Genomic DNA, 25,520 nt, shown 5'->3' with positions numbered 1-25,520 from the left:
ATTGGGGTTACCTCCAGGATCGCTAGTGACTTTCTAAAATTTTTCCTGCTTTAACTGCATCTGCATGGTGCGAAATTCCATGTATCATAATTCTCTGAACTCGTTAGTTTGTCCCATACTTGCATTTAAACACTACATTTTCAACCACAGTATGCATAAAGGTCTTTTGCTATATGTGGCACTTGTATCTCTGAGGCACGACCTCACTATGGGCTCTATTTATCAACATTATTTTTACTAAAATAATGTGAAAAAGGGTGTTTTCACACCCTTTTCACATTATTCTAGTATCACTTATAGTTATTACAGGGCAATTGGAGTAGAATTCGTAAAATTCTACTCCAACCCCTAAGTATCACTTATTTTTAGTAAAGCAGATCGCATTTCCCATAATTGTAATGGGAAATGTGATCCGACCAGAGTTACTAAAAATAAAATGTGAAAAAATACCGGGGAAAGCCCCGTGATAATAACACCACCTGGAGGTGGCGTTATCCAGGGTCTCCCCCGGTTACCGGACTCCTGGCCTGCTCTAACGGTGAGAGCAGAGCCGGGAGTCGGTCCCAGTAATCAGCTGTGTGGTCTAAACAGACTGCAAGCTGATTACTGTAAAAAAAAGAAAAAAAAATGGTAAAAAAAAAAATTCACTTACCTGACTCCAGGGACCGGTGAACGGGCCTCTGGTGATGTCTCCCCTCCGTCCAGCTGGTCTCCCACAGTGCACTGCGGCCCGGTCATCAGGTGATTGGGCCCCAGTGCAGTATGGGAGATCACCTGACCGGATTGTAGTGTGATATTACCGACTGAATTCGCATTGCGAATTCAGGCAATATCACAGGGATTTACTACAAATCCCTTGCAGGGACAGAGCCTGCGATAAAGCTCTGTCCCTGCGAATCCCCTCCGGAGCCTTATCACGGTATTTTTGCAAAACATACCGTGACAAGTGCCCCATGCATGCGCCGACCGCCCGCCGCTGCTACCCCCCTGTCGCAAAGCCCCGCCCCATCAATAAGCCCCACCCCCCGCGATCACGGACCCCCCACGACCCCCCCTTCCTTAATTACACTTGCAGTTATCGGGCGATGTCCTCTGTCGCTCCGGTCAGGTGACATCCCATATAGCACTGGGACCCTGTCAGGTGACGACCGGGCCCCAGTGCACCATGGGTGACTAGCTGACCAGAGGGAGGACATCACCGGAGCCCCGCACTCCGGTCCCTGGCCTCAGGTAAGTTTGTTTTTTGTTTTTTTTTATCACAGGGCTATCCCCGATATTTTTTCACATTTTATTTTTAGTAACTTTGGTCGGATCACATTTCCCATTACAATTATGGGAAATGCGATCTGCTTACTAAAAATAAGTGATACTTAGGGGTTGGAGTAGAATTTTACGAATTCTACTCCCCTTGCCCTTTAGTAATGCATAGCAGCGCACCTCCATTACTATGGGGAACCTGTCACATCTGAGCAGAATTCACTACTCAACAAAGATGAGTCATATTAGCATTATGCTGTATTGTGTCCCTGAAACTTTCACAGTAAAAGTTTTACTGCATAATGTTGGCATTGACCAATGTATAAAGGGCTATTATAATAAAATCTGATATGTCATGATTGTGGCATTTTTATTACATAACAAAGATATACGTTCAGTACCTATATTTAGATATAGGGACTCATTCAGCTTGGATCCCAAGTCTGCATTCGCACGCACCCAGCCGATGTTTGTGCTGTGCGCATGCATATAAGTCGCAGTGCACGTGCGCGAACTGTTCACTGCAATCGTAAATGCGAACCCAGCAGCTACGCAGACCCATCCCGAACTTATTGACAGGAAGTGTTGTTTGTGGGTGGAGAGTGGGGGTGGTTGAAGAAACGCAGGTGTGCCAGTGCATTTTAACGCCGTTACAGGAGCGTGCATAATTAACCCCTACGACGGCATACGCAGCCTGAGCTCAAGACACCGACAGGAAGTTTAGCAATTTCTGAGACAGGTCAGCTCAACCACAACTGTGAGTATGGGTCCAATGTTTTCGCTGACATACTGATTTATGTAATGGGAAGTGGGCGGCTTTATACAGTGGTGGGTGTCTTGTATAATGCTGCTATCGCACTGTGATTGCATTCATTTGCATAATTTTGCAGCGAGCGGGTGCGTGCGATTGCAGACTTGCCATCCGTGCTGAATGATACCCATAATCAGTATGGGTAGTTTGGTACTAGGTATCCTAGGCACTTGCGTAACTATCGTGGGTGCAAGGGGTGCGATAGCTATGGGGCCTGACAGCTTAGGGGGCCCGGCGGTTCAGCAACTGACCCACTGCACTGCACCTGTAATGTTCATCCACTGTTACCCTCTTAGCAGCAGCGCTCTGCAGGGACAGACTCCACAGCGCTGATTAGCCGGTGCCACGTCCTCTATCAATCACTGCAGACTGCAGAGATGCTGGAATAATGACATCACCCCACCAGTCCCGCTTGGTAGAGCCTAGAGGCGTGTTCCGCACTACCTGTTTAATGCACCCCGGACTAGAGGAGCCACAGTTTGGACTGCTGGAGACCGCTGCATGCATAAGGACTGTCACCGGCTCTCCAAGTTCCCATAGCCCTGCAAGTGACTGGAGCAACACTCATGACACCAGAGACTCTTTCCGTGCCTCCACTTCTCCCCGGGGATGCTGCCTTGGAGGCGAGTTAGTCAGCGAGTTAGTCAGCCCCTGTCCTCCATGTGCATGTTGTAATGCGGATACTACTGTAACCGTAGTGGAGGCTCTTTTTCCTGAGAATCTCCACATCGATGCTATAATATGTCCTGTGTTAAGTATGGCAGGGCAAGGAAGGGGGTGGATGATGGTTTGAAGAGCGGTTCTGGGATAGGGGGGTCCTCTGCCCAGGTATAGTTGGGGGCACATACATTATGTATAGCTGGGCTGGATGTGTGTGCTCAGTACAATGCCTCGGCATAGCTGAGGGTACATATATGAACAGGAAATGCATGTGCTCAGTACATGCCTGGGCATATCTGGGGGTACATGGGCAACTGATGTGTATGATCAATGCAGTGCCTGCGTATAACTGGGGGTACATACAAAGGCATCTGGTGTGTATACTGTTGCATTCCATCGGTCTCTTGCTGCTCCTCTATTCCATTACCATAGACCGCCCTGTAACCATTCCCGGACCCCTGCAAATATAATTTAATTGCAATACACCCTGCCTGCAGAACAGTACCATGATCCCCTTGGCAGTGCCTATAGAGCCCCTGATGCCATGGGCCCCCTGCTGTGCCCATATACTTGATGGCCATGTGCATCAATGGATATTTTCGCCTGGGCTATACGTGGTCTAGAACCGGCCCTGTATGGTAATGCATTAAAATGATAGGCAACATTAACCATGCCTCTTGTGAGGCACTAGCCATGTCCACTCCGGTGGAGACCTGAGTTGGGGGGCCCCTTAAAGATTTTGCTATGGGGCCCACAAAGTTCTAGTTACGCCCCTGATCCTAGGCAAAGCTTTAGCTATTTCACAGACAAGATGTAGTCACAGGGGCAGAACTATGGGAGACAATGGAGGCCCCTGCCGCCAGGCTCCAGCTCTGAAGTGGCACCTTGTCCACAACATATTGACCCCACTTAGGGCTGTAACTATGTACCCGGAGTGTAATGTCACGGCCGCCCAATACATGGCACCCCTTCCCGGAACCTGAGAAGCCACCATACTCTAATGCAGAGCACCATATCAGACCATCAGCTGCTGCCTTTGTGTATCTATAGCCTGTCTGCATGAGAATTGCTACATTACAGTGTCAGCGGCTAAGACAGGGGGAGCACCAAATTATAACTTGCCTCCAGGCGTCTGGGATGAACTTACGCCACTGTGTAGTCATTATACCGACAAGCTGGATGCCGGAGCTAAGAATATCGGTGCCGGAATCCTGACATCTGTCAGAATACTGGTGTCGGCATCCTGACCGCCAGCATCCTGATGCTAAGTACTAGGGCTAGGGGTAGTTAGGGATTAGGGTTATTAGGGGGAGGGTTAGACACTAGGGGGGAGGGTTAGGCACTATCGGAGAAGGTTAGGTTTAGGGTGCAGGGACGGAGGGTTAGGGCTAGGGTTAGGGGTTAGGATAGGCTTACTTATCTCTAGGCGTCGGGATTGAAACCTAGTCGGGATTTTGACTGTCGGGATCCCGAGCGCCGGCAGCCAACCCTCACATACATTGGTGAATTTTATAATGTAGGTGACAGTTTTGCCTAAAATATGCAGAAAAATAATTGAAGTGTATTATTTTATTATTGGTGTGGGATTATCTTATATTCAACTGATTAACTTTTTGTTTTCAAAGTACGTATAAAGTGCTGTTAAATGATTTTCAGTGTCATTTTGAATGAAAAAAAAACCCAATCCCCTAGTTCTGTTTATGCTTGTAACATTTGCAAATACAGAATATATATGCTGACATTCCCAAAGCTAGAAAGAGGTGTTTGACAGTTATATTTCCTGTGCAGCTGTTATTCTCTGCTGATATCTTCTTCAGTCTGTGAGAGAGGAGAAGACCATTGTGTTTGTCCTTACTAAAACATATAAAATTACCAAGTTTAATTTTCATGGGGAATAAATATCTTCCCTCCGCAATCATAGTTTTATCTCCTGTATTGTCATTTCTAAAAAGCTCCTGAAACTTTTGCAGACATTGGGGGCGAATCAATTAAGCGCGAGGTGAGTAGCGCTGGGAAGCATACTTGCCAACTCTCCCTGATTGTCATGGAGACTCCCTGAAATAGTAGCAATCTCCCTGTCTCCCTGAAGAGTCTAGCAATATCCCTGATTGCAACTTATCCCTATTATATAGCTGTTATATATATATATATATATATATATATATAAAACAGAGCTATATACATTGAAATGGGATTATTAGGGGTATTCAATATGGAGCGAAAACTCAGTTTTTGCGATGTTTTCGCACCGATGAAGTCATTTTCGCAGGTTTTGGTTTTACACCGTATTCAATTTCAAAGACTTTTCGCAGGTTCGAAAAGTCTTTGAAAAAAAACGGGGATAACTTTTCACCACTGAATAGGTGGCGAAAAAAAGTGCAGAATTGGGGTTTAGGGGTGCAGGCTTAAAAAAAATAGCCTGCACTCCTGGGAATGCCTTTTTAAAAATAACTGTGTCAAAAAAAGTTTAAAAAAAAAATAGGGACACCCCAAAAAATTAATTTAAAAATTGGGGTGAAAAAAAAAATGGGAAAAAATTGTTTAAAACTAGGGAAATAGGTTCAGGGCTATTCTTCAAGTATGCGGCAGGTGTATTCTAGAATAGATTATTAGCGGCAGGTGCATAGTTGCAGAATTTTTTAAAAATTACGTTAGGGACATTAAAATATGCTAGTACCCATTCTCATGTACCCCAAATTTGATGGGACCACTTAAAAAAACGAAAAAAATAACCTAAGGGCTCTTCTGCATCACTTCTTCAATGTTGGGAAAAAAACACCTGCCGCAGATATTTAAATCCCCGACTTTCATTTGCAGGCAAAAAAATGGGCGTACCCATAGTGATCCCCCATGTTTTTACAGCTTTAGGGGGGGTCCTACAATTTATTCCAGGTAAATTTCATTTTTTTTCGCCGATCCTACTTCGCCGGGTCCCGTTTTCGTAGTTTTCATATTGAATACGGGGATAAAGCGGGCACGCGCCCGATACTTTATCCCAGGAAAATCTCCGATATGCAGCGTAAACTTCGACAGCGAAGTTTACGTTTCATATTGAATACCCCTCTATTAGTATTATTTCCCTGCATTGGTTATAAGGCACAATGATCCCTATGGCTACATGCAGTTTCTGAAAAGTATCAGTGTGTTTTCATCAACAAGTAGATCTTACTAACTGCTTTGGGGCTCATATACATTTGGATATAAATCAATTTTATAAAACGCCTCTCAAATGTAGCAGCACATGTCCACTTTAACGTTGCACTCATAGGTGTTGTTTTCACAATCTCTCTGAAAGGCTTTTTCAAAGGTAGGCAAGTATGCGGGAAGTTGGTCCGGAGCTATATAACAAACAACAAATATAAATGCAAAATTCAAGTACAGAATAAATTAAATACAAACCTCTCTTGTTTTCTCATTTAAATGATATATATAACATAGCCACTAATGAATCAAGTTCTATCAGCTGGAGAGAACACTACACAATCAGTGTTAACAACTTAAAGAAAATGTTAACATTTTCTTGTAGTATAACTTTAGGTAATGTGTTTTACTTGGAAATAACATTGTGTGACCTCAATTACTCTCCTACAGATGTTTGAGACAGAACAGAACTATTGTGGTAACTACTGTATGAGTCATAGCACATTTAGAGATGTGCGCCGACCCCGTGTTTTGGTTTTGGATCTGTATCCTCTCTGGTTTTGGATCTGGATAGGTTTTGTCAAAACCGTCCTTATGTGTTTTGTTTTTTGGTTTTGGATCTGTATTTTTTCTTTTAAAAAATGCTAAAAACAGCTAAAATCACATAATTTGGGCCTGTTTTTGTTCCTACAGTATTAGTAACCTCAATAACATGTATTTCCAGTAATTTCCAATCAATTTTGATCACGTCACAATTTTGATTTTCTTCATCTAGTTTAGGGCCAAAAGGTTGCATCCAGCTAGCTGGCTGACTAAGCAAAGCGACAACAGTGGGCGGCACTAACATGTGGCAGTTCAGCTTCCAAGTTCCAACACGGATACAGTGTGTTATACAGTAGTGCGGGGGTGCTGGCAGTGTCCTTGGAGCAGGGTGCCGGTGGTGTTGGCAAAGCAGGGGTGCCAGCGGTGTCCTCTGTGCATGTGTGCTGACAGTGTCGGCAGTGCATTTTCCGCCGGTGGTGTCCTCAGTGTGGGAGTGCCGGCAGTGTGGGGTCACTGACGGTGTCCTCAGTACGTGGGGCAGCAGTGCAGGGGTGCTGGCAGTGTCCTCAGTGCAGGGTACTGGCGGTGTCGGCAGAGCGGGGGTGCCAGCGGTGTCCTCAGTTTGGGGTCCTAATGGTGTCGGCAGTGCATGGGTGCCGGTGGAGTCCTCAATGCAGGGTGCCAGCAGTGTCGACAGCGGGGGATGCTGCCAGTGGGGGTCGGCAGCATGGGGTGCCGGCGGTGTTGGCAGCGGGGGGTGCCGGCGGTGTCAGGCAGCGGGGGATGGGCATCTTCCAGTTACTTCCTCCTGTCCTGTGCCCATATTCAAGCTGTGGCGCAGATCGCCCCGGATCCCCGAAATTCGGGTGGGTCCGGTTCTCTGAGAACCGGACCCGCTCATCCCTAATCACATTGTCAGAAAATTGCATAAAAATAATCATTCCATGCAAGTTAGCAGGTCATGCAGAGAAGGCCATTACACAGTACAATGTATATTCAAGTATATTACACGAACAGTACATATGGTATTGAAAGAATAAAAATGATGTACAGTATGTTAAAAATGAATATCGTATATTAGGGGTGTGCACCGGCCACTTTTCGTGTTTTGTGTTTTGGTTTTGGATCTTTCTTCGTGTTTTGGATCTGGATTGGTTTTGCCAAAACCACCCTGGAAAAAAGCATAAAAACAGCTAAAATCACAGAATTTGTGGGTTTTTCTGTTCCCATGCTATTATTAACCTCAATAACATTAATTTCCACTCATTTCCAGTCTATTCTGAACGCCTCACAATATTGTTTTTAGGCCAAAAGGTTGCACCGAGGTAGCTGGATGACTATGCTAAGTGACACAAGTGGGCAGCACAAACACGTGGCCCATCTAGGAGTGACACCGCAGTGACAGGCAGGATGGCAGTTTGAAAAACTAGGCCCCAAACAGTACATAATGCAAAAAAAAAAAAGAGGTGCAAGATGGAATTGTCCTTGGGCCCTCCCACCCACTCTTATGTTGTATAAACAGGACATGCACACTTTAACAAACCAATCATTTCAGCGTCAGGGTCTGCCACACGACTGTGGCTGAAATGATTGGTTCGTTTGGACCCCCACAAAACAAGCTGGCAATTAATCTGTCCCTGCACAAACTGGCTCTAAGGAGGCAAGATGTCGTCCTCATCCTCCTCATCCACCGATTCCTCACCCTCTTCAATGTTGTGTACATCCTCATCCTCACAGAGTATTAATTAATCCCCGCTGGAATCCACCACCACAGGTCCCTCTGTACTTTCAGGAGGCTGGTCTCCCTGGAAAAATTGATAATTCATTTTGATGAACATCATCTTCTCCACATTTTGTGGAAGCAACCTCCTACGCCTTTCGCTGACAAGGTTCCCGGCTGCACTAAACACTCTTTCGGAGTACACACTGGAGGGGGGGCAACTTAGGTAAAATAGAGCCAGTTTGTACAGGGGCCTCCAAATTGCCTATTTTTCCTACCAGTACAAGTACGGACTGCCTGACATGCCTACTTGGATGCTGCCACGATGTAATCCTCCACCATTCTGGTGACAGTATCATATGCAGTGACAGTGGACATGTCAGAAATTGTTGCCAGGTCCTTCAGTCCAGACCAGATGTCCAAACTTGGTCCTGTCTGCCCCACATCACCGCCAGTGGGTTGCTTAGGATACCTAAGTTGTTTCCTGGCAGCCCCAGTTGTGGGAGAAAATGAAGAAGGAGCTGTTGACGTGTCACGTTCCACTTCAGCTGACAGTGTTTTCACCAGCAGGTCTTTGCACCTCTGCAGGCTTGTGTCGGCCGGAAAGAGTGACGTAGTCTTTAAACCTAGGATCGAGCATGGTGGCCAAAATGTAGTGGTCTGATTTCAACAGATTGACCACCCTCGAATCCTGGCAAAGCAAATGAAGGGCTTCATCAAAAAGTCCCACATACCGAGCGGAATCGCTCCGTCTTAGCTCCTACTTCACTTTCTCCAGCTGCTTCTGCAAAAGCCTGATGAGGGGAATGACCTGACTCAAGCTGGCAGTGTCTGAACTGACTTCACGTGTGGCAAGTTCGAAGGGCTGGAGAACCTTGCACAACACGGAAATCATTCTCCATCCTCTGAAGCATATAGAGGGTTGAGTTCCACCGCGTCACAACCTCTTGCTTTAGGTGATGGCAGGGCAGGTTCAAAAGTGTTTGCTGGCGCTCCAGTCTTCGGCACACAGTCGCTGAATGGCGAAAGTGGCCAGAAATTTTTCGGGCCACCCAAAGCATCTCCTGCATGCTTCTGTCATTTTTCAGAAAATTCTGCGCCACCAAATTTATTGTGTGAGAAAAACATTGGACGTGCTGGAATTTGCCCAGATGTAATGCCCGCACAATATTGGTGGCGTTGTCAGATATCACAAATCCCCAGGCGAGTCTAAGTGGGGTAAGCCATTGGGCGATGATTTCCCTCAGTTTCTCTAAGAGGTTGTCGGCGGTGTGCCTCTTACTGAAACCGGTGATACACAGCGTAGCCTGCCTTGGAACGAGCTGGCGTTTCTGAGATGCTGCTACTGGTGACGCTGCTGTTGTCGCTGCATAAGGCCATACATCTGTCACAGTCATATAGTCCTTAGTCTGCCCTGTTCCACTTGTCCACATGTCCGTGATTAAGTGGACATTGGGTACAACTGCATTTTTTAGGACACTGAGGACACTTTTTCTGACGTCTCTGTACATTCTCGGTATCGCCTGCCTAGTGAAGTGGAATCTAGATGGGAATTGGTACCAGGGACACACTACCTCCATCAATTGTCTAAATCCCACTGCACTAATGGCGGATAACGGAGGCACGTCTAACACTAACATAGCTGTCAAGGCCTCAGTTATCCGCTTTGCTTCAGGATGACTGCTGTCGTACTTCATCCTCCTCGCTAAGGACTGTTGGAGGATCAATTGCTTAGTAAAAGAAGTAGTGGTGTTCCTACTTCCTCTCTGGGATGATGAACGACTCCCAGCAGCAGCGGCAGCAGTTGGCGTAGCAATGCAAGATCTTCCCGAGGAATCCCGGATAGGAGAGTCAGTCTTGCCAGTGACATGGCCTGCAGGACTACTTCCGATCCTGATTGAGGAGGAAATTGACGGGGAGGGAGTTGACGGTGTGGTTTGCAGGTGCTTGGATACAACAGGAAAAAGGGATTTAGGTGTCCCTGGACTGCTTACGGTTTAGCCACAGTTTCTGAACTTGACTGTAACTTCTTATGAACGCGCTGCAGGTGTCGTATAAGGGAGGATGTTCCTGGGTGGTTAACGTCCCTACCCCTACTTATTCCACCTTTACATATGGTACATATGGCAAGACAGTTGTTGTCCAGATTTGGATAGAAATATTGCCAGACCAAAGAGGTGGAATGTTTGGTCTTCTGCCCAGGCATGACCGAGATGGGCTTTTTCATCCCACGGACAACAACTGACTCCCCCGGTGCCTAATTTAAAAAAACCGCCTCACCATCAGAATCCTCCTCGTCATCTTCATCCTCAGCGCCAGTTAAACCAATATCCTCATCCTGTTGTACTTCATCTTCAATTTGAATATCAGCAAGTGGACTGTGGGTGCTCCTTCCAGCACTTGCAGAGGGCGTGCAAATGGTGGAAGGAGACACCTCTTCCCTTCCAGTGTTGGGAAGGGCAGGCATCGCAACCATCGCCAAACTTGGACTCTCCATGGGGATTTGTGATATCTTCTTAGAATTAGAAAGCACAGTTGTTTGCTGTGCTTTTGCCAGCTTAACTCATTTGATTTTTGTAGCGGGAGGAGGGCTTCCATCGTCATGTGAAGCTGAACTACTAGTCATGAACATAGGGGAGGACCTTAGCCGTTCCTTGCCACTCCGTGTCCTAAATGGCATATTGGCAAGTTTACATTTCTCCTCAGATGATTTAAGTTTATTTTTTATGGTAATTTTCCTGAACTTTGCCATTTGGGATTTTATATGCCCTCTACTATGACATTGGGCATCGACCTTGGCAGACAACGTTGATGGCATTTCATCATCTATGTCATCACTAGTGGCAGCAGCTTCAGCACTAGGAGGAAGTGGTTTTTGATCTTTCCCTATTTTATTTTTATCAGACAAATTTTTGGCCTCCATTTATGTGATATTTATGCCCGGGCAGCTAAGGTGCACACAAACACAGATATATAATTTTTTATTTTTTTTGGAGTGCACTTTGGGGCTACACCACCCTTCAACAGACGAGCCAGCTGGCCCTTGATTTATGACACAGGCGCACGCTTGGCACTGCTACTTTGTTGATGCACGTGCTGCTACTGCGCACACAATACACAAACACAGAAAAAATTATTTTTTATTTTTTTTGGAGTGCACTTTGGGGCTTACACCACTTTTCAACAGACAAGCCAGCCGGCCCTTAATTTATGACACAGGCGCACGCTTGGCGCTGCTACTTTGTTGATGCATGTGCGGCTACTGCGCACACAATTCACAAACAGAAAAAAAAATGTTTTTTTTGCACTTGGGGTGAGCACCCCTGATGGACAGATCACCCCCTGGACAACACTACAGCACCCCTTTAGGACTACAGCCTTTATGGGACACTGCAAAACACAGCCCAGCCAGCCCCTATGGACAACTGACTGCACAACAAAGCCCAGCCAGCCCCTATAGACAAGAGCAGCACAACACAGCCCAGCCAGCCCCTATGGACAACAGCAGCACAACACAGCCCAGCCAGGCCCTATGGACAACAGCAGCACAACACAGCCCAGCCAGCCCCTATGGACAACAGCAGCACAACACAGCCCAGCCAGCCCCTATGAACTTTGGAGTGGACACAGCCCCTATGCACAACAGCAGCACAACACAGCCCAGCCAGCCCCTATGGACAACAGCAGCACAACACAGCCCAGTCAGCCCCTATGGACAACAGCAGCACAACACAGCCCAGCCAGCCCCTATGGACAACAGCAGCACAACACAGCCCAGCCAGCCCCTATGGACAACAGCAGCACAACACAGCCCAGCCAGCCCTAACTCCCACCCTCCCTCTTCACTGTCCACAGCCGGAGTGAAAAATGGCGCCGACGCGGGGACCTTTTATAGAATCCAAAACCTGTGAGATCCAACAGCGGGATGATGACATTTTGCCTCGATTTCAGGTCCGAGTCAGGCGGGAATACCCGAGCCTGACTCAGTTCCCGGCTCAGATCAGGGGGCTCAGGGGGGTTCGGATTTCATAAATCCGAACCCGCTCATCCCTATCGTATATACAGTGACAGCAGTATGTACATGTGTATGTACGTAGCATCATGTTAGAAATATGCGCGGACCCCCAAGTTTTGGTTTTGGCTAAACTACCCTCAAGTAGTTTGGTTCGGATTCGGTTTTGGTTTTCTTTAAAATTTATAGAAACAGCTAAAATCATGTAATTTAAACCTGTCTACATGTAATCTAAAACACGACATTCAGATTTTAAATCCGAATTCCAAACTTACAGCAGGCCCGAGCTGGGATTCGGGTTCTGCTCAGAACTCCAAAGTTCGGGTGTGTTCGGTTTCCAGGAAAAATGAACCGCAAATCTCTACATCATGTACATGTGTATGTGTCATCATGCATATTTGTATACATGTAAAATCATGTATATTTGTATGTATGTAAGTAGTATAGTTTACATGTGAATGTACTGAAGGTATCATCATGTATGTGTACATAGCATCATTTGCATGTGTGTGTATATATCATGTATATATACTGTAGTTCATGTACAGTATATGTGCATGTATGTGACATAATCTACAGATGTAAGTATGTATCATCATGTGAGGTGTATGTATGTAACATCATGTGCATGCATATAAATGTATCATGTACATGTGTATGGGATGGATACAGGATACCGGAGCTTGGGATCCCGGCGGTCAGAATCCCGATGTCGGTATCCCGACAGGGTTAGAATACCGACACTTGTTGGTAAGTATTCTAACCTTACTCCTCTCCCTACCCTAACCTCCCTCCCCGACGCCTGACCCTAATCTCCCGCCCAGTGCCTAAACAACCTTCCCCACCTGCACCCTAAACCTAACCCTCCCCCCTTTGTAATACAGGAAAATAATAGAATACAATTTAATGGCGCTGCACCTCAGAGCCGCAAGAATGTGAACAAGTCACCAACTCATAATTATACATACAGAAAAAAACAACAACCTCACTTGCGCTTATGAGTTGTTCCAACAATTCATATAATGTATTGTCCAAGTTGTTCCGGTGTGGGTGATCCACAGTACATGGAAAAAACAATGAAAAGTACAATCGTGTAATATAGTCACTTCATGGGCACACAACACCACAAGGATGAGTAACACAATTCGAAAGAAGGTGAAAGGGGAACTACTACCAGTTCAGATTCTACTGCCTTGATGGAATTTCACCAACATGCATGCTTACTTCTAGCAACGTAGTACTTGTATATAAAGTATCTTTTATTATCCCTGGCGTGAAGTCTTCACATAGGATATGGTCTTGGCAACAGGTGTGTATTAGAGACAAAAAACAAGGCGGTCACCCAGTTAAAATAAACCATTAAAAATTAATTAAAAAACCCTACCATCACAGATGGACTAATGCTCGTCCCTCTGTCCTCATTAAGATGGAACCCTGGTTTTCAATGGAGGTACAGAGGTAGCATGTACAGATGGTAGGAAAGCCACACAGATAAATGGAGAGAAAGAAAGACACTTCTCGATGCATTTCGGGGCTCTGCGGCACCTTTTTCAAGAGAAGTGTCTTATTGCTATTCACTCTGGTAGACTCATATGTGCCTAACGCTAACCCTCCCCCTAGTACCTAACCCCTAATGCTAATCCTGCCCCCAACCTCGCTACTTTCCTTCAGGATTCCAGAGGTCGGGAAGCCAGCGCTAGGATTTTTACAAGAGTCGGGATTACGAAGCAGGTATTCTGAGAGCCGGAATTGGCTGCATCCCAATGTGTATGTATATGTATATAGCATCATGTGCATGTGTATAAATGTATTGTCAGGTATATGTGTGTTTATGTAGCTTCATGTACATGTGTATGTAGGTAGCATCATGTACAAGTGTATATTATGTATGTAGTATCATCTGCATGTGTATAAATGTAGCATCATCTACATGTGTATATGTATGTAGCATAATATGCATGTGTATGTATGTAGCATCAACATATGTAAACAAAGTCTCATTTACAAAAATTGCAAACACTGTTTTGGGACCCTAAACAACTGGTTTTTATGTGAAGGGCACAGACTTGTGAGTGGAGATGGCAGCGTGACTCTTGCGGAAAGTAGCCCAAAGGCTACAATTGCTAATGCCACCTTCAGTTGGTGTTAGCTAGCGGGGCCAAGCTTGGTAAATTCTGCAAAAAAGCACCTCCCATAGAACCCTATGGGGGCTGCTTTTGCAAGTGAAAACAGGAGACTATGTTAAACTGACATATTTGCACTAAACACAACATATTTAAGGCTCATAAAAATTTGTAAATCACTAGATTTAGAAACAACTTACCCTCTCTCTGATCCGTGTTTATATTGGATTACGTTTTGTCCAAAGAGGGACTTTTTGTTCCCATTGAAACTCCAGGTCTTCACTGTATCAATATTGAAACACTCTGAAGGGACTAAAACTGCAAAAGTAGCAAAAGAAAAAAACAAGATATGAAGTGACTCTTGTGTGTGGTTTTTAGCAGCTAATACAAAGATCCGTCTACCATTAGCTTTGGAGCACTCTTTAATTAATTGCAACTTTACAACTGCGTGTGTGAGACTTATTTATGCATATGGCAGGTCCGGATGAAGGGCCTGATCAGAGATGTACGCAATGCCAATTTTTACAAAGATCACAAAGATCAAGCGATTGTTTGCCATTGCGCATGTGTCAGCCGTACTGTGCACGCACAGCGATTGCTTTACAATTACGGCCGCATAGAGGATCCAATCACAAAATGGGTGACAGGTAGTCAGCATTTGGGGAGGTAACGGCGGTGGCTAGGCAAACGTTTAAACGCTGTTACATGAGAGCTGCAGTGGTTGTGGCTGGTTAGACCAGCCGCATAAGCTGTGTGGCTGCCCAACCTGCATCAATGTTACTGATGTTTACGCTGTTGTACGTTGTTGGACGGATACAAGAAGGCAGCAGTGGGCGTCCATATGCTCGGCTAAGCTCTAGAAGGCATTGGCATATTTTAGCAGCTGCGATCTGTGAGAGAATGCACTTGCGATAGCATCAGCGTACATTTCTGAATCAGGTCCAAAGATCCCATGGGGCCTTAGGCAAGATACCGGTTTGGGGTCCCAATCCTCTAATCCGTTTATACCCTTCTAATTACTTACTTTCTGCCTACTAAAGTTCAATACACACAATAAATACAAGCTACAAACCCCAAATTATATATATGTAGAAGATTCTGCATCTTTTATGAACTAGATAGGAAAGGGCATGTCAGTGGTCAGAAAGTGCACCTTCAGAAAAAACTTAAACCACTAAGTAAGAATACCTTAAACCACACAGTTAAAATAAATGCATTAGAAATGTTCTAGTACAGAAACCAGTGTAGTTATAAACATATATTCAATTTATTATAATAAAAAGCTCCGACTAAGATAAAGGAATTAATATGTGGAGCTAATTGACATATATTAGGAAGAATCGAAGTTAGTAGGCATTTCCTTCACAGTCTGAGCTTTTTACTATAATATTATTTTTACATCAACAATGGGTTCTGCAACTGAGCTAATATTTATTTTGTTTTTAATACAGGGTTGGCTGGTTTAAACCACCTTGGTTTAAACCAAATGTTTTCTAAGAAGAAGAAAAACCGTGACTGCAGGCACAGCGCCATGACTTCTTAAAAAAGCATATTATAAGGGCATCCCCTTGGTATTATTCCACATTTTTGTTGTTTGTGGTCTTAATTTGAGTGATTGGAACCAATACAGTAAAGTCACACACACAACAAAGAAATCGGGAGGGTGAACCAGATCAGAGAGGTACTAAATCTGCCTAGCATCAGCTAACTCCACACCTCCCCTAACAATCCTATAAGACAGGAGAAAATCACAACTAACATTCTCAATCTTAAAGGGTAAACAACTCCAACACACTAAAGATGCAATACACAGAGAAACACCTCATGGTTTAATCTCCTTCATGTTTATTTCAATTCAAAATCTTCAGTCCTACTGAGAAAAAGGAAGACTAAAGCTGGGTACACACTGGAGCAATGTCGTTCTGATTGGGCCTATTTGGCCAAATCGGAACAACAAATCGTGCATATTGTGCAGTGCGTATGACATGATGCCCCCCTCCCTCTCTCCCTTTCGCTGCAGTCTCTCCCACTGTCCCCTCCTCCCCTGCAGTCTCTCCCACTGTCCCCTCCTCCCCTGCAGTCTCTTCCACTGTCCCCTCCTCCCATGCAGGCTCTCCCTTTATCCCCTCCTCCCCTGCAGTCTCTCCCACTGTCCCCTTCTCCCTTGCATTCTCTCCCACTGTCCACTTCTCCCATGCAGTCACTCCCACTGGCCCACTATTCCTTGCAGTCTCTCCCACTGACCCCTTAACCCCCTGCATTCTCTCCCACTGTTCCCTTAGTATTTGCAGGCTCTCCCACTGTCCCCTTCTTCCCTGCAGTCTCTCCCATGGTTCCCTTTCTCCTGTAGTCTCTCTCACTGTCCCAATATCCCCTGCAGTCTCCCCCACTATCTCCTTTTCCCCTGCAGTCTCTCCCGCTGTCCCCTTTTCTCTGCAGTCTCTACCACAGTACCCTTATCCCCTGCACTGCAGTCTCCCTACTATCTAATTTTCCCCTGCAGCCTCTCTCACTATCTACTTTTCTCCTGCAGTCTACCACACTGTCACTTTGCCCCTGCATTCTCTCTCACTGCCTGAAAATTTGGAGCTGCATCCCCCCCATATATGCCTGTACCCCCTCCTCATCTGTGCCTTTGCCTTCTTCCCATCTGTGCCTATGCCCCTGCCAGCATTTTGGCTCTGCCCCCTTACCACATGGCTGCTGGCTGCGATCAGATTTGGCGTGGATGGACGGGGGACCAATCACATTCAACACCACAAAACTGAACCTTAGGATGGCAGGTAAGCACAATTTTCTGTTACATTTTTAATGCGTATGTTAGAAATATTTTACACCCAAAGTCGCAATGTATAAATTTATATTTTCATGCAAATTTACTAAAATCCTCTTGCCTGGAGACTGGCACCAATAAGAGCCTGCCCTGGTGAAGAGCTGGAAGCTTTCTGGTTTGTGTCCTCAGTGCACACTGTGCATGCACGGCTGACGGCCTGCGCATATGTCACCAGGGGACAACAGAGAGGGATCCGGAGCACCCCTCTCCAGAAGAATTTGCTAAATAGTAGCTCATGGGCTACTGTAGGGTAACGCCATCTGGAGATGGTGTTGCCCTAACGGGGCCAAGCTCTGGAGTGTTTCACAATGTACTGGTAGAAAAGCCGGGACCACTTGCTTGTGTTTGCCCCCTAGGCTGAAAGTTGCCAGCCAGCCCTTGTTGGAAGCTAAATTTGGTCTATGGGACTGTTTCAGAGATGTACGCTAACCCGATAGTAAGCGCACATCTCCGATTGCAGCCACAAGACTCGTACTCAGTGATTGACAGTCTGCTGCCGTTTCTGGGCAGGGAGGGGGCGATGACGGCCTTCGATTTTTCACTATGCAAAATAAATTGTTTCATATCCTCGGAGACCAGAGCTTGGCCTTTACTTTACACACTTAAACAGGGAAACGTGAATTGATACTTATTTCTGCCATTGTAATAAAAACATATACATTAGCAATATGGTAAAAATATTTGTATATAATAAAATCTATTAAAACTAAGTATGAGCACATGTAACAGACAGTTACAATATATGCCTCTTATGATTTATTTAAGATATAAATGAGGCTAAACTCAGCAATCTTTTGGGGGGAAAAGTAAAACAAGAAATTAATGTAAAGGATGATCGATCCTAAATTGATATTTTAGGAATATGAATTTGCATTTAAGGGCAAATTTACTAAGAAACGCTTTTTCTGCGATACCTGCTATGCCAGGACAGGCTTTCTGGGACCTGTAGTCCCACTGTAAAGAAATTATTTTCTATATTTTACACATTTATCCCCGCACCCATCTCCCAGGAGTGGTCGATCCTCGGCAGGGGGGATCCCATTTTATTTTTTTGGGGTCCCAACTTTTGGAGGATTTCCAGACCTGAGCTAACCAGTTGGGGCTGGTTTTACATTATGGCGGGGGAACCCACGCTGTGTCTCTGCTATAGTGTAAGCACCCCAGCTAGTTCAGCCCTGTGCTGGTTACTGGAAAACAAGGGGATCCCACACCGGTTTCCCCCCACACACATTTTTTTTAAAATTAACCTTTTATTTACATTTTAACAGAACAATGTCTGCACAGATCATATTGATCTGTGCAGTGTTTTAAGGATCACAAGACTGCGAAAATATGCTAATGAATGCAATCACACGGCAACCGCAGCACTATACCAAGACGCCCACCATTGTATAAAGCCGCCCACTTCCCATGACATGGCAAGTCAGCGAAAACATTGGTAACATCAAGTAACATCAGAACCATTCGCACAGTTGTGGTTGACCTGACCCTACCTCACAAACTGCTAAACTTCCTGTCGCCATCTAGACCTCCGCCAGCGTATGCAATCGTAGGGGCTAAATTATGCACGCCCCTGTAACGGCGTCCAAACGCACAGGCACGCTTGCGTTTGCCCAGCCACCCGCAAACGGTCACTTCCTGTCAATCACTGAGCAATGGGACTGCGTGCTCACTGCGTTCGCTTCCCGAGCGCATAGGCCAGTTTGCACACGCACACTGCGATGCATACGAATGCGCAGAATGCAAACATCGCAGGGCAGGCTCCAGGGTTCTGAGCACCCTGTGCCGGATCCTGATAGAGCACCCTAAGCGCGACCGAATTTGGGGGCATGGCCTAATTACCATAGGTCACGCCCCGTGTGACGTTATTTGGAGGCGTGCCCGCATGGCACGCCTCCAAATAACGTCAGGCTGGGGGTAAAGCCCAGCACTCCGTCACTGGCTGGGCTTCCCCCAGCCTTCTCCCGTCATGCGCGCGGCATCCATTCACTCTCCGGGGGTCCAGCAGTGGGGTCCCCAGCCTCCCGATTTGACCACCTGCGGGCCACTTCGGCCCGCGGGTGGAACAGCGGGACAGTACTGTCCCGCTGAAATCGGGATGCTGGGGAGGGGTGCCGCCCTCTACGGGTGGCGTCCTTGTGCGACCGCACTGGTCGAACACCCCTAGAGCCGGCCCTGAAACATCGTCTGGGTGCGTGCGAACGCAGCCTTGCGATCCAACCTGGCCCTAATTCCACTGCTACCTGTCAACAGATTCATAATTTTATTTGGCTGCAGAGTCTATTGTAAAGGGGGCAATCCAACTGAAATTGCACACGGAAGAAACCAATGAGCATCACCACCGCATCTAAATAGACAGTCAAACACGCTGCTTAGTAAATCCGTGATTTTAAGTCTAACACGTTTCAGTGAGTTTGTTTAGAAGTCAAACATGATTCTTTCTAAATTTACCCCTTATACTCTTTCCTTTAAATCTGTGAACTTGTCAGTAACTGTCTAATTTGGCCACTTTTCTACTATTTACTTTGTATTATTTACTAATTAATATGCATCGGAAACCTCGGAGTCCGATTCAAATAAAAAGAAAATAATAACACTTATTTGTGAAGCTACTACTGTACATAAATCATACTCAGGGGCGGATTGGGCCACCGGGAAAGCGGGAATGTTCCCGCTGGGCCGGCCCCATGAACCCCTTTGCTGGGCTGGCAGATACTGCTAGCCAGGCTGGGCAGACACTTCGGCTGCCTGCATGCTGCCGGTGGCGCTCTGAGATTTGCGTTCCGCTGTAGAGCGCAAACCAGAGGCTTCTGGCTCTATTATCAATGTGTGCCGCAGTGTCCTAGAGCCCCACTCCCTCCGCTGCTGCCGCCGCCCATCAGCCCCCTCTCTGTAGGAAGGTTGGAGCCGGTACGGGCCTTACAATCACCTGGAGCTGCCAGAGATGAGATGATTCATGGTGAGTCTCTTCCACTCCTATCCTGCCTGCTTAGTCCCAGCATTACAACCACCCTGGCCCCTGCTTAACAGTACTACTCCCAGCCTGCCACTGCTTTCCACTATTACCCCCATCCTGCCCCCTCTTCTGAACTACTACTACTACTCCCAGCCTGCCCCACACTACTACTACTCTAAGCCCCTCCCTGCTTTGCTATTACTACTACTCCCATCCTGTCCCCACTACTACTCCCATCCTGCCCACTGATCAGCACTACTACTACTCCCATTCAACCACCTGCTTCCCACTACTACTTTTCCCATCCTGTCCCCACTTCCCACTACTACTCCATCCTGCCCTTTGCATCCCACTGCTATTACTACTCCCAACCTGTCCCCACTTCCCACTACTACTCCCATTCTGCCCTCTGTATCCCACTACTATTACTATTCCCAACCTGTCCCCACTTCCCACTACTACTCCCATCCTGCCCTCTGCACCCCACTTCTATTACTACTCCCATACTGACCCCTGCAGCGGCCTAGTTTATGAAGCTCGTGCGCCCAGGTGCTAGTTCCGGAGGGGGCGATTTGCTCACCAGCCCTACCCTCTGGCCTCACAGTACAGCACCCACCTTAACTACCATCCCCGCCTCTGGAACATACCTGTAACTGCCCTATCCCCCAACCTCCGGATCATACCCTACCCCCTGGCCCCCCCTAGACATACAGTAACCCCAGCAAGGGACATACACTACTCACCAACCAACACCCCCCCTTTCCATCCCGGCACCAGGGACATACACTGCTCACCCTATTTTTTTTCTTGTGGAGGACAATGTGTTTTTAGTTTTATCCTGCAGGGGCCAAATGTGTTTTTTTTTTCCTGTGAGGGGGACAATATTTTTGTTTTTTACCTGTCAGGGGTCAATGTGTTTTTTTTTCCCCATGGGTCAATGTGTTTTATTGATTTCTGTAGGAGCCAATGTGTTTATTTTTCCTTTGAGACCAATGTGTTTTATTTTTTTTCTGTGCGGGTTATGTTTTTTTTTTTCCGCTTGTGGGGACCAATGTGTTTGTACTTTTTCCTGTGGGGGCCAATGTGTTTTTTGTTTTTTGCCCTGTCAGATGTCAATGTGTGTATTTTTTTTCTTGTGGGGGTGAATGTCTTTTATTTATTTTTTTGTATGGGCCAATGTGTTTTATTTTTTCCTGTGGGGAATAATGTTTTTTTGTTTTTCCTGTCGGATGTCAATGTGTTTGGGCCCCACAGGAAAAAAACAAACATATTGAACTTCGACAGGAAAAACAAAAAAACATTTTATTCCCCACAGGAAAAAATAAAACACATTGGCCCACACAAGAAAAAAATACACACATTCACACCTGACAGGGCAAAAAACAAAAAACACATTGGCCCCCACAGGAAAAAATACAATCACATTGGTCCCCACAAGAGAAAAAAAAACATAACCTGCACAGAAAAAAAATAAAACACATTGGTCTCAGAGGAAAAACAAACACATTGGCTCCTACAGAAATCATAAACAATAAAACACATTGCCGCACAGGAAAAAAACAAAGTGTTTTATTTTTTTTCTTGTGCATTGTTTTTCACCTGCGAATGTGTGTGAGTTGCAGTGCAGATTCAGATGCTTGTACCAAAAAGTGTATTAGAAATGTGTTGGGTGTTCCTAGGTGGTTACAGGGGTTTGGCTATAGAGACGCAGAATTGCTTACATTGGTGGCCATACTTAGATGGATGATCTGCACCTGGCATAGGGCTGGTGAAAGTTCAAATGGTGCAACCGATGCTGGCGTCTAAAGACTTAAGGCCAGTACACACTAGACGATTCTAGTGTGTACCGACCTCGTTAGCGACGGGACCCTGTGGGGTGCTGGCATCGGCAAGTGCATACACACTTGCCAATGCTGGGAGCAACGGCGCGGGAGTGGGGAAATGCTGTATTCGGCAGCATGACCCTCGCTTACGATGTCGCACATCGGACCTGCATGCAGGTCCGATGGGCGATGTCGTTGACAACGTGCATGAGCGCGTGTTGTCAGTGACATAGTGGGTACACACTGAAAGATATGCCAGATATGACGCTCCGATCCGCCAGTCGCTTAGTGTGTACCCGGCGTTAGACACTGACAGTAGGCGCCTCAGTACTTGCATATTCGGACGCAGGGCTGTACACCAGGGGAGGGCATTGTAACGTCATTAGCCTAAAGTCACAGACACAACTGCAGCAAATCAGGCCCTATGACCAGGGATCCTGCCCCCCTCGAAAGACCACATCTCCTCAACAGACCCCCACCCCCATTAGGACTGCGTCCATACATTTCCCGGGCTGGTTCTCCATCCCAATCCGCCCCTGATCATACTTATAAAATACAGTACACACCTATAGATAAACCAATTGATTTTTAAGAAGGATCCTGAAAACATACAAGTGGAGCATATGCCTACTTTCACATATATTGATGAAGTCATAGATTGACGAAATGCGTTGGGAGGCTGCTCATACATCCATGAACTCTTCAATTTCTTTTTTATCTAAAAGATAAGCTTTTTTCAGTTTATTCCTCCTTTTTATCCTATGTATATCATTTATTGCTATGTTTTTATGTACTTTTCATGATTGTAGGTGTCATATTTATGAATTAAATAATTTTTTTAATATTTAGATATATTCCTATTATTTTAAACACGTATTTATTCACTTGCATATATTATTTATTGAGGTTAAATTATTCACTTGGCACTTTATGTGTTTATTTCTGCACTTTGTTTTAAAACACTACATATGAATTACTAAGCGTTTTTCACAGATTTACTGAATTATTTAAATAGTTAATAGAGTGTACTAAGCACTTTTGTCGCTCACATTTCAACCTTTGTGTACAATATATATATATATATATATATTAGCAAATGTACAGGTTTCATAGGAAAATGCAGGGGGGGTTTCCATCTGCCTGGAAACCCCCCTCCCCAGCACACACCATGACCACAATAGAAATAGTAATATAATAGAATGTTACTAGTGCTGCATGTTCTTCTCAGTATCACAAATGAAATGATTAGCACCATTTTAAAATGTATCAGCCAGTAATATATACACCTGTGCACCAACTAGGAGATGTGGAAAAAATGCACTGTTAGGGGTGCACTGCTATAGACCATCAATAGGCTTAATTATTAATACTGTATAATAATACACTATCCAGTACATAAGGTGGAGACCGATATGTACATATATGTCCAGGGCAGTACTAGGTTCTTCTGCTGCTCCCCCAGACTCCCGGACTTGCTCCAATGCTCTGTGGAGCCCACATCTGAAAAAAAATAATTCAGCTCAGACAAGATGGCCCTACTGCCGCATCTAATGGCTTACTGTGATCGCTGGTCCTGTATATGCTGGAGTTATGCAACACAATACACTTTGTATGTAACATATTATTTCTGTATAAGTGCTAATTATGCCGTCTTCATGGACCGGCCAGACTCACTCTAAAATCAAGCATTTGGAAACCTCCCTCTAGAAATCCTGCGTTTGCCACTGGGTTTGAGAGGGTTGAGATGATGAGTAATCATGGCTTTTAAGGCTAAAAAACAAAAGCTATTCCTATAAACAGAAAAATGCCTTAACCATGTTCTAGAACTGAGTACAGCACAAAATAGTGGCACTTGCATGCATATGTATTTGCTAAATAACATACAATTGATGCTTCACAACAGCTGGAGAGCTACGGGTTGTCTCACCCTCCTATAGGAGCACACAAAACAAGCTACATTATTTAGGAGATAAAGGTCAGCCGAAAATTACAGAGATTACAATCGCAGACATTATTGTGAGTTTCACAAAACTCCATATGAATATGTAAGAGGGTAATAACCTTGTAATGTCACTACAGAAACCCTAAATTTGCTCCAGATTAAAACCCTGTACATTGCTTAACAAATGTTACTGATATAGACCGTGCAGTACATATTATTATCACTATAAATATCTTCAGAGTGCATGATTTATATAGTAAAACAGAGAGATAGTTTAAAATATCTTACTTAATAAAAGGAGGCATCCAACATTGGTTCCAGTGAAAATCTGGTGAAAGAGGTGGCGGCAGGGGTGCAGTTTCACGCTCGGCATTGTACAGTACTCGATCTGAGGGTGCTAGGAGCTGCCTTACTACACACACAGCAATCTTAGACTTGTGGTGTGTATGAAGTGTTTTCGTATTGTTTTTGTCTCAAAGTACTGTTCCACTTTCTGCTAAGTCTTCACCACATTTTTATTTTTTGCCTTTATTTAAAGGGGAAGGAGGCTTTGTTACATGAAGCAGCTCATGCCACTATTCTTCTTCATATGCATTTTTATTTGTTAATAACATTTCAGAAGTCATTGTATCAAGTGTTGTCAGTTTATTGGCATATATTAATCGCAATCGGCCAACATTCACCTCAGATCATTTTTTATTTTGTGTAGGGATGTGCAGGCTCGGATTAGTTCGGATTTTCCTGCCAAGTTTGGATTTTTCCCGCCAAAAATCGGGTCTCAGAAAGAGCCAAAACGTCATTTTTCATGGACAAACATTATCATTCCTGGACAAAAGTCCATGAAAGATGATGTTTGCCATGAAAGATGACGATTTGCAAAGCTGCAGATGGGAGCCTGCAACATATTTTCGCACAGCAGCTGCACATGGGATTGCAGCTGAATGGCCTTAGCATATAACTCTGCATCATACAACCTCAACTGATATGTCACTGTAAAAAAAAAAATCAGTGGTCTCTTCCCATTATGACCCTATTTATATTTATACAGTTTTGTTATTCTAGTAGGGTTTCCTTTGGTCTCTTCTACATTTTTAAATAGGGATTTTATTTTATTTTAGTTTAGAGGTTCTCTTTGTTATGGAGCCATTGTTTTCTAGCTCTAGATTAACTTAATGGTTATCTATGAGGTCCTTCTGCTTGCATTTAGACATTTTAGTGCATTAGTATGCCAGTGGCAAACATTTCGCCAATTTGAACCAAGAACATACGTACGGAATATGCTTCGCTAGTTAATGGCTAGATCACATGTTAATATGACGGAATCGGGTAATAAAAGATGTGTGAAACATAACCGGCTAAGCCACGCCCTTTTATGGTTTTTTGGGATTTTTTTATTGTAACATTTCACCACTTTGTAAGTGCGATGATATATGTGGCCATGGACTCTGAAGCAAAATGAACCATTTCCAGGGGGTATTGCCAGCTGAGACCCTATAGATGCAAATGATAATGCACTGTTACTCCGCCACACCGTCTCCCAGCCTCCAGCCAATCAGCGGCTGCTGGCAGGTCTCGTGGAAACCAGAGAAAAGAGACGTTGCTTTGGAGGTGCAAACCCGGTTCTGATTGGCTGGGAGTTGCGAGCCTGGAATCAATGTGTGGAGAAATTAGGTGAGGGAAGAGCGCCCCCTATGGCAGC

General features: G+C 45.2%; 1 protein-coding gene across 1 annotated transcript in view; it reads right to left on the bottom strand.

Annotated features, from left to right (window-relative positions):
- Positions 1–24,194, bottom strand: part of ITGAE (integrin subunit alpha E) — a 183,438-nt gene extending 159,244 nt beyond the window's left edge. The window contains exons 1-2 of the mRNA XM_088453654.1: positions 24,110–24,194; positions 14,468–14,585 (exon numbers count right to left, since the gene is read on the bottom strand). Coding sequence (XP_088309780.1) covers positions 14,468–14,585; positions 24,110–24,194 — 203 coding nt within the window. The remainder of the gene's footprint in view (positions 1–14,467; positions 14,586–24,109) is intronic.
- Positions 24,195–25,520: the final 1,326 nt, after the last annotated feature.

Source organism: Taudactylus pleione, unplaced genomic scaffold (assembly GCF_031769625.1).
Source record: "Taudactylus pleione unplaced genomic scaffold, aTauple2 ptg000585l, whole genome shotgun sequence".
Taxonomy (NCBI): domain Eukaryota; kingdom Metazoa; phylum Chordata; class Amphibia; order Anura; family Myobatrachidae; genus Taudactylus; species Taudactylus pleione.
Note: the sequence above shows the minus strand (reverse complement) of the source record. Positions and strands in the feature narration are given on the sequence as shown.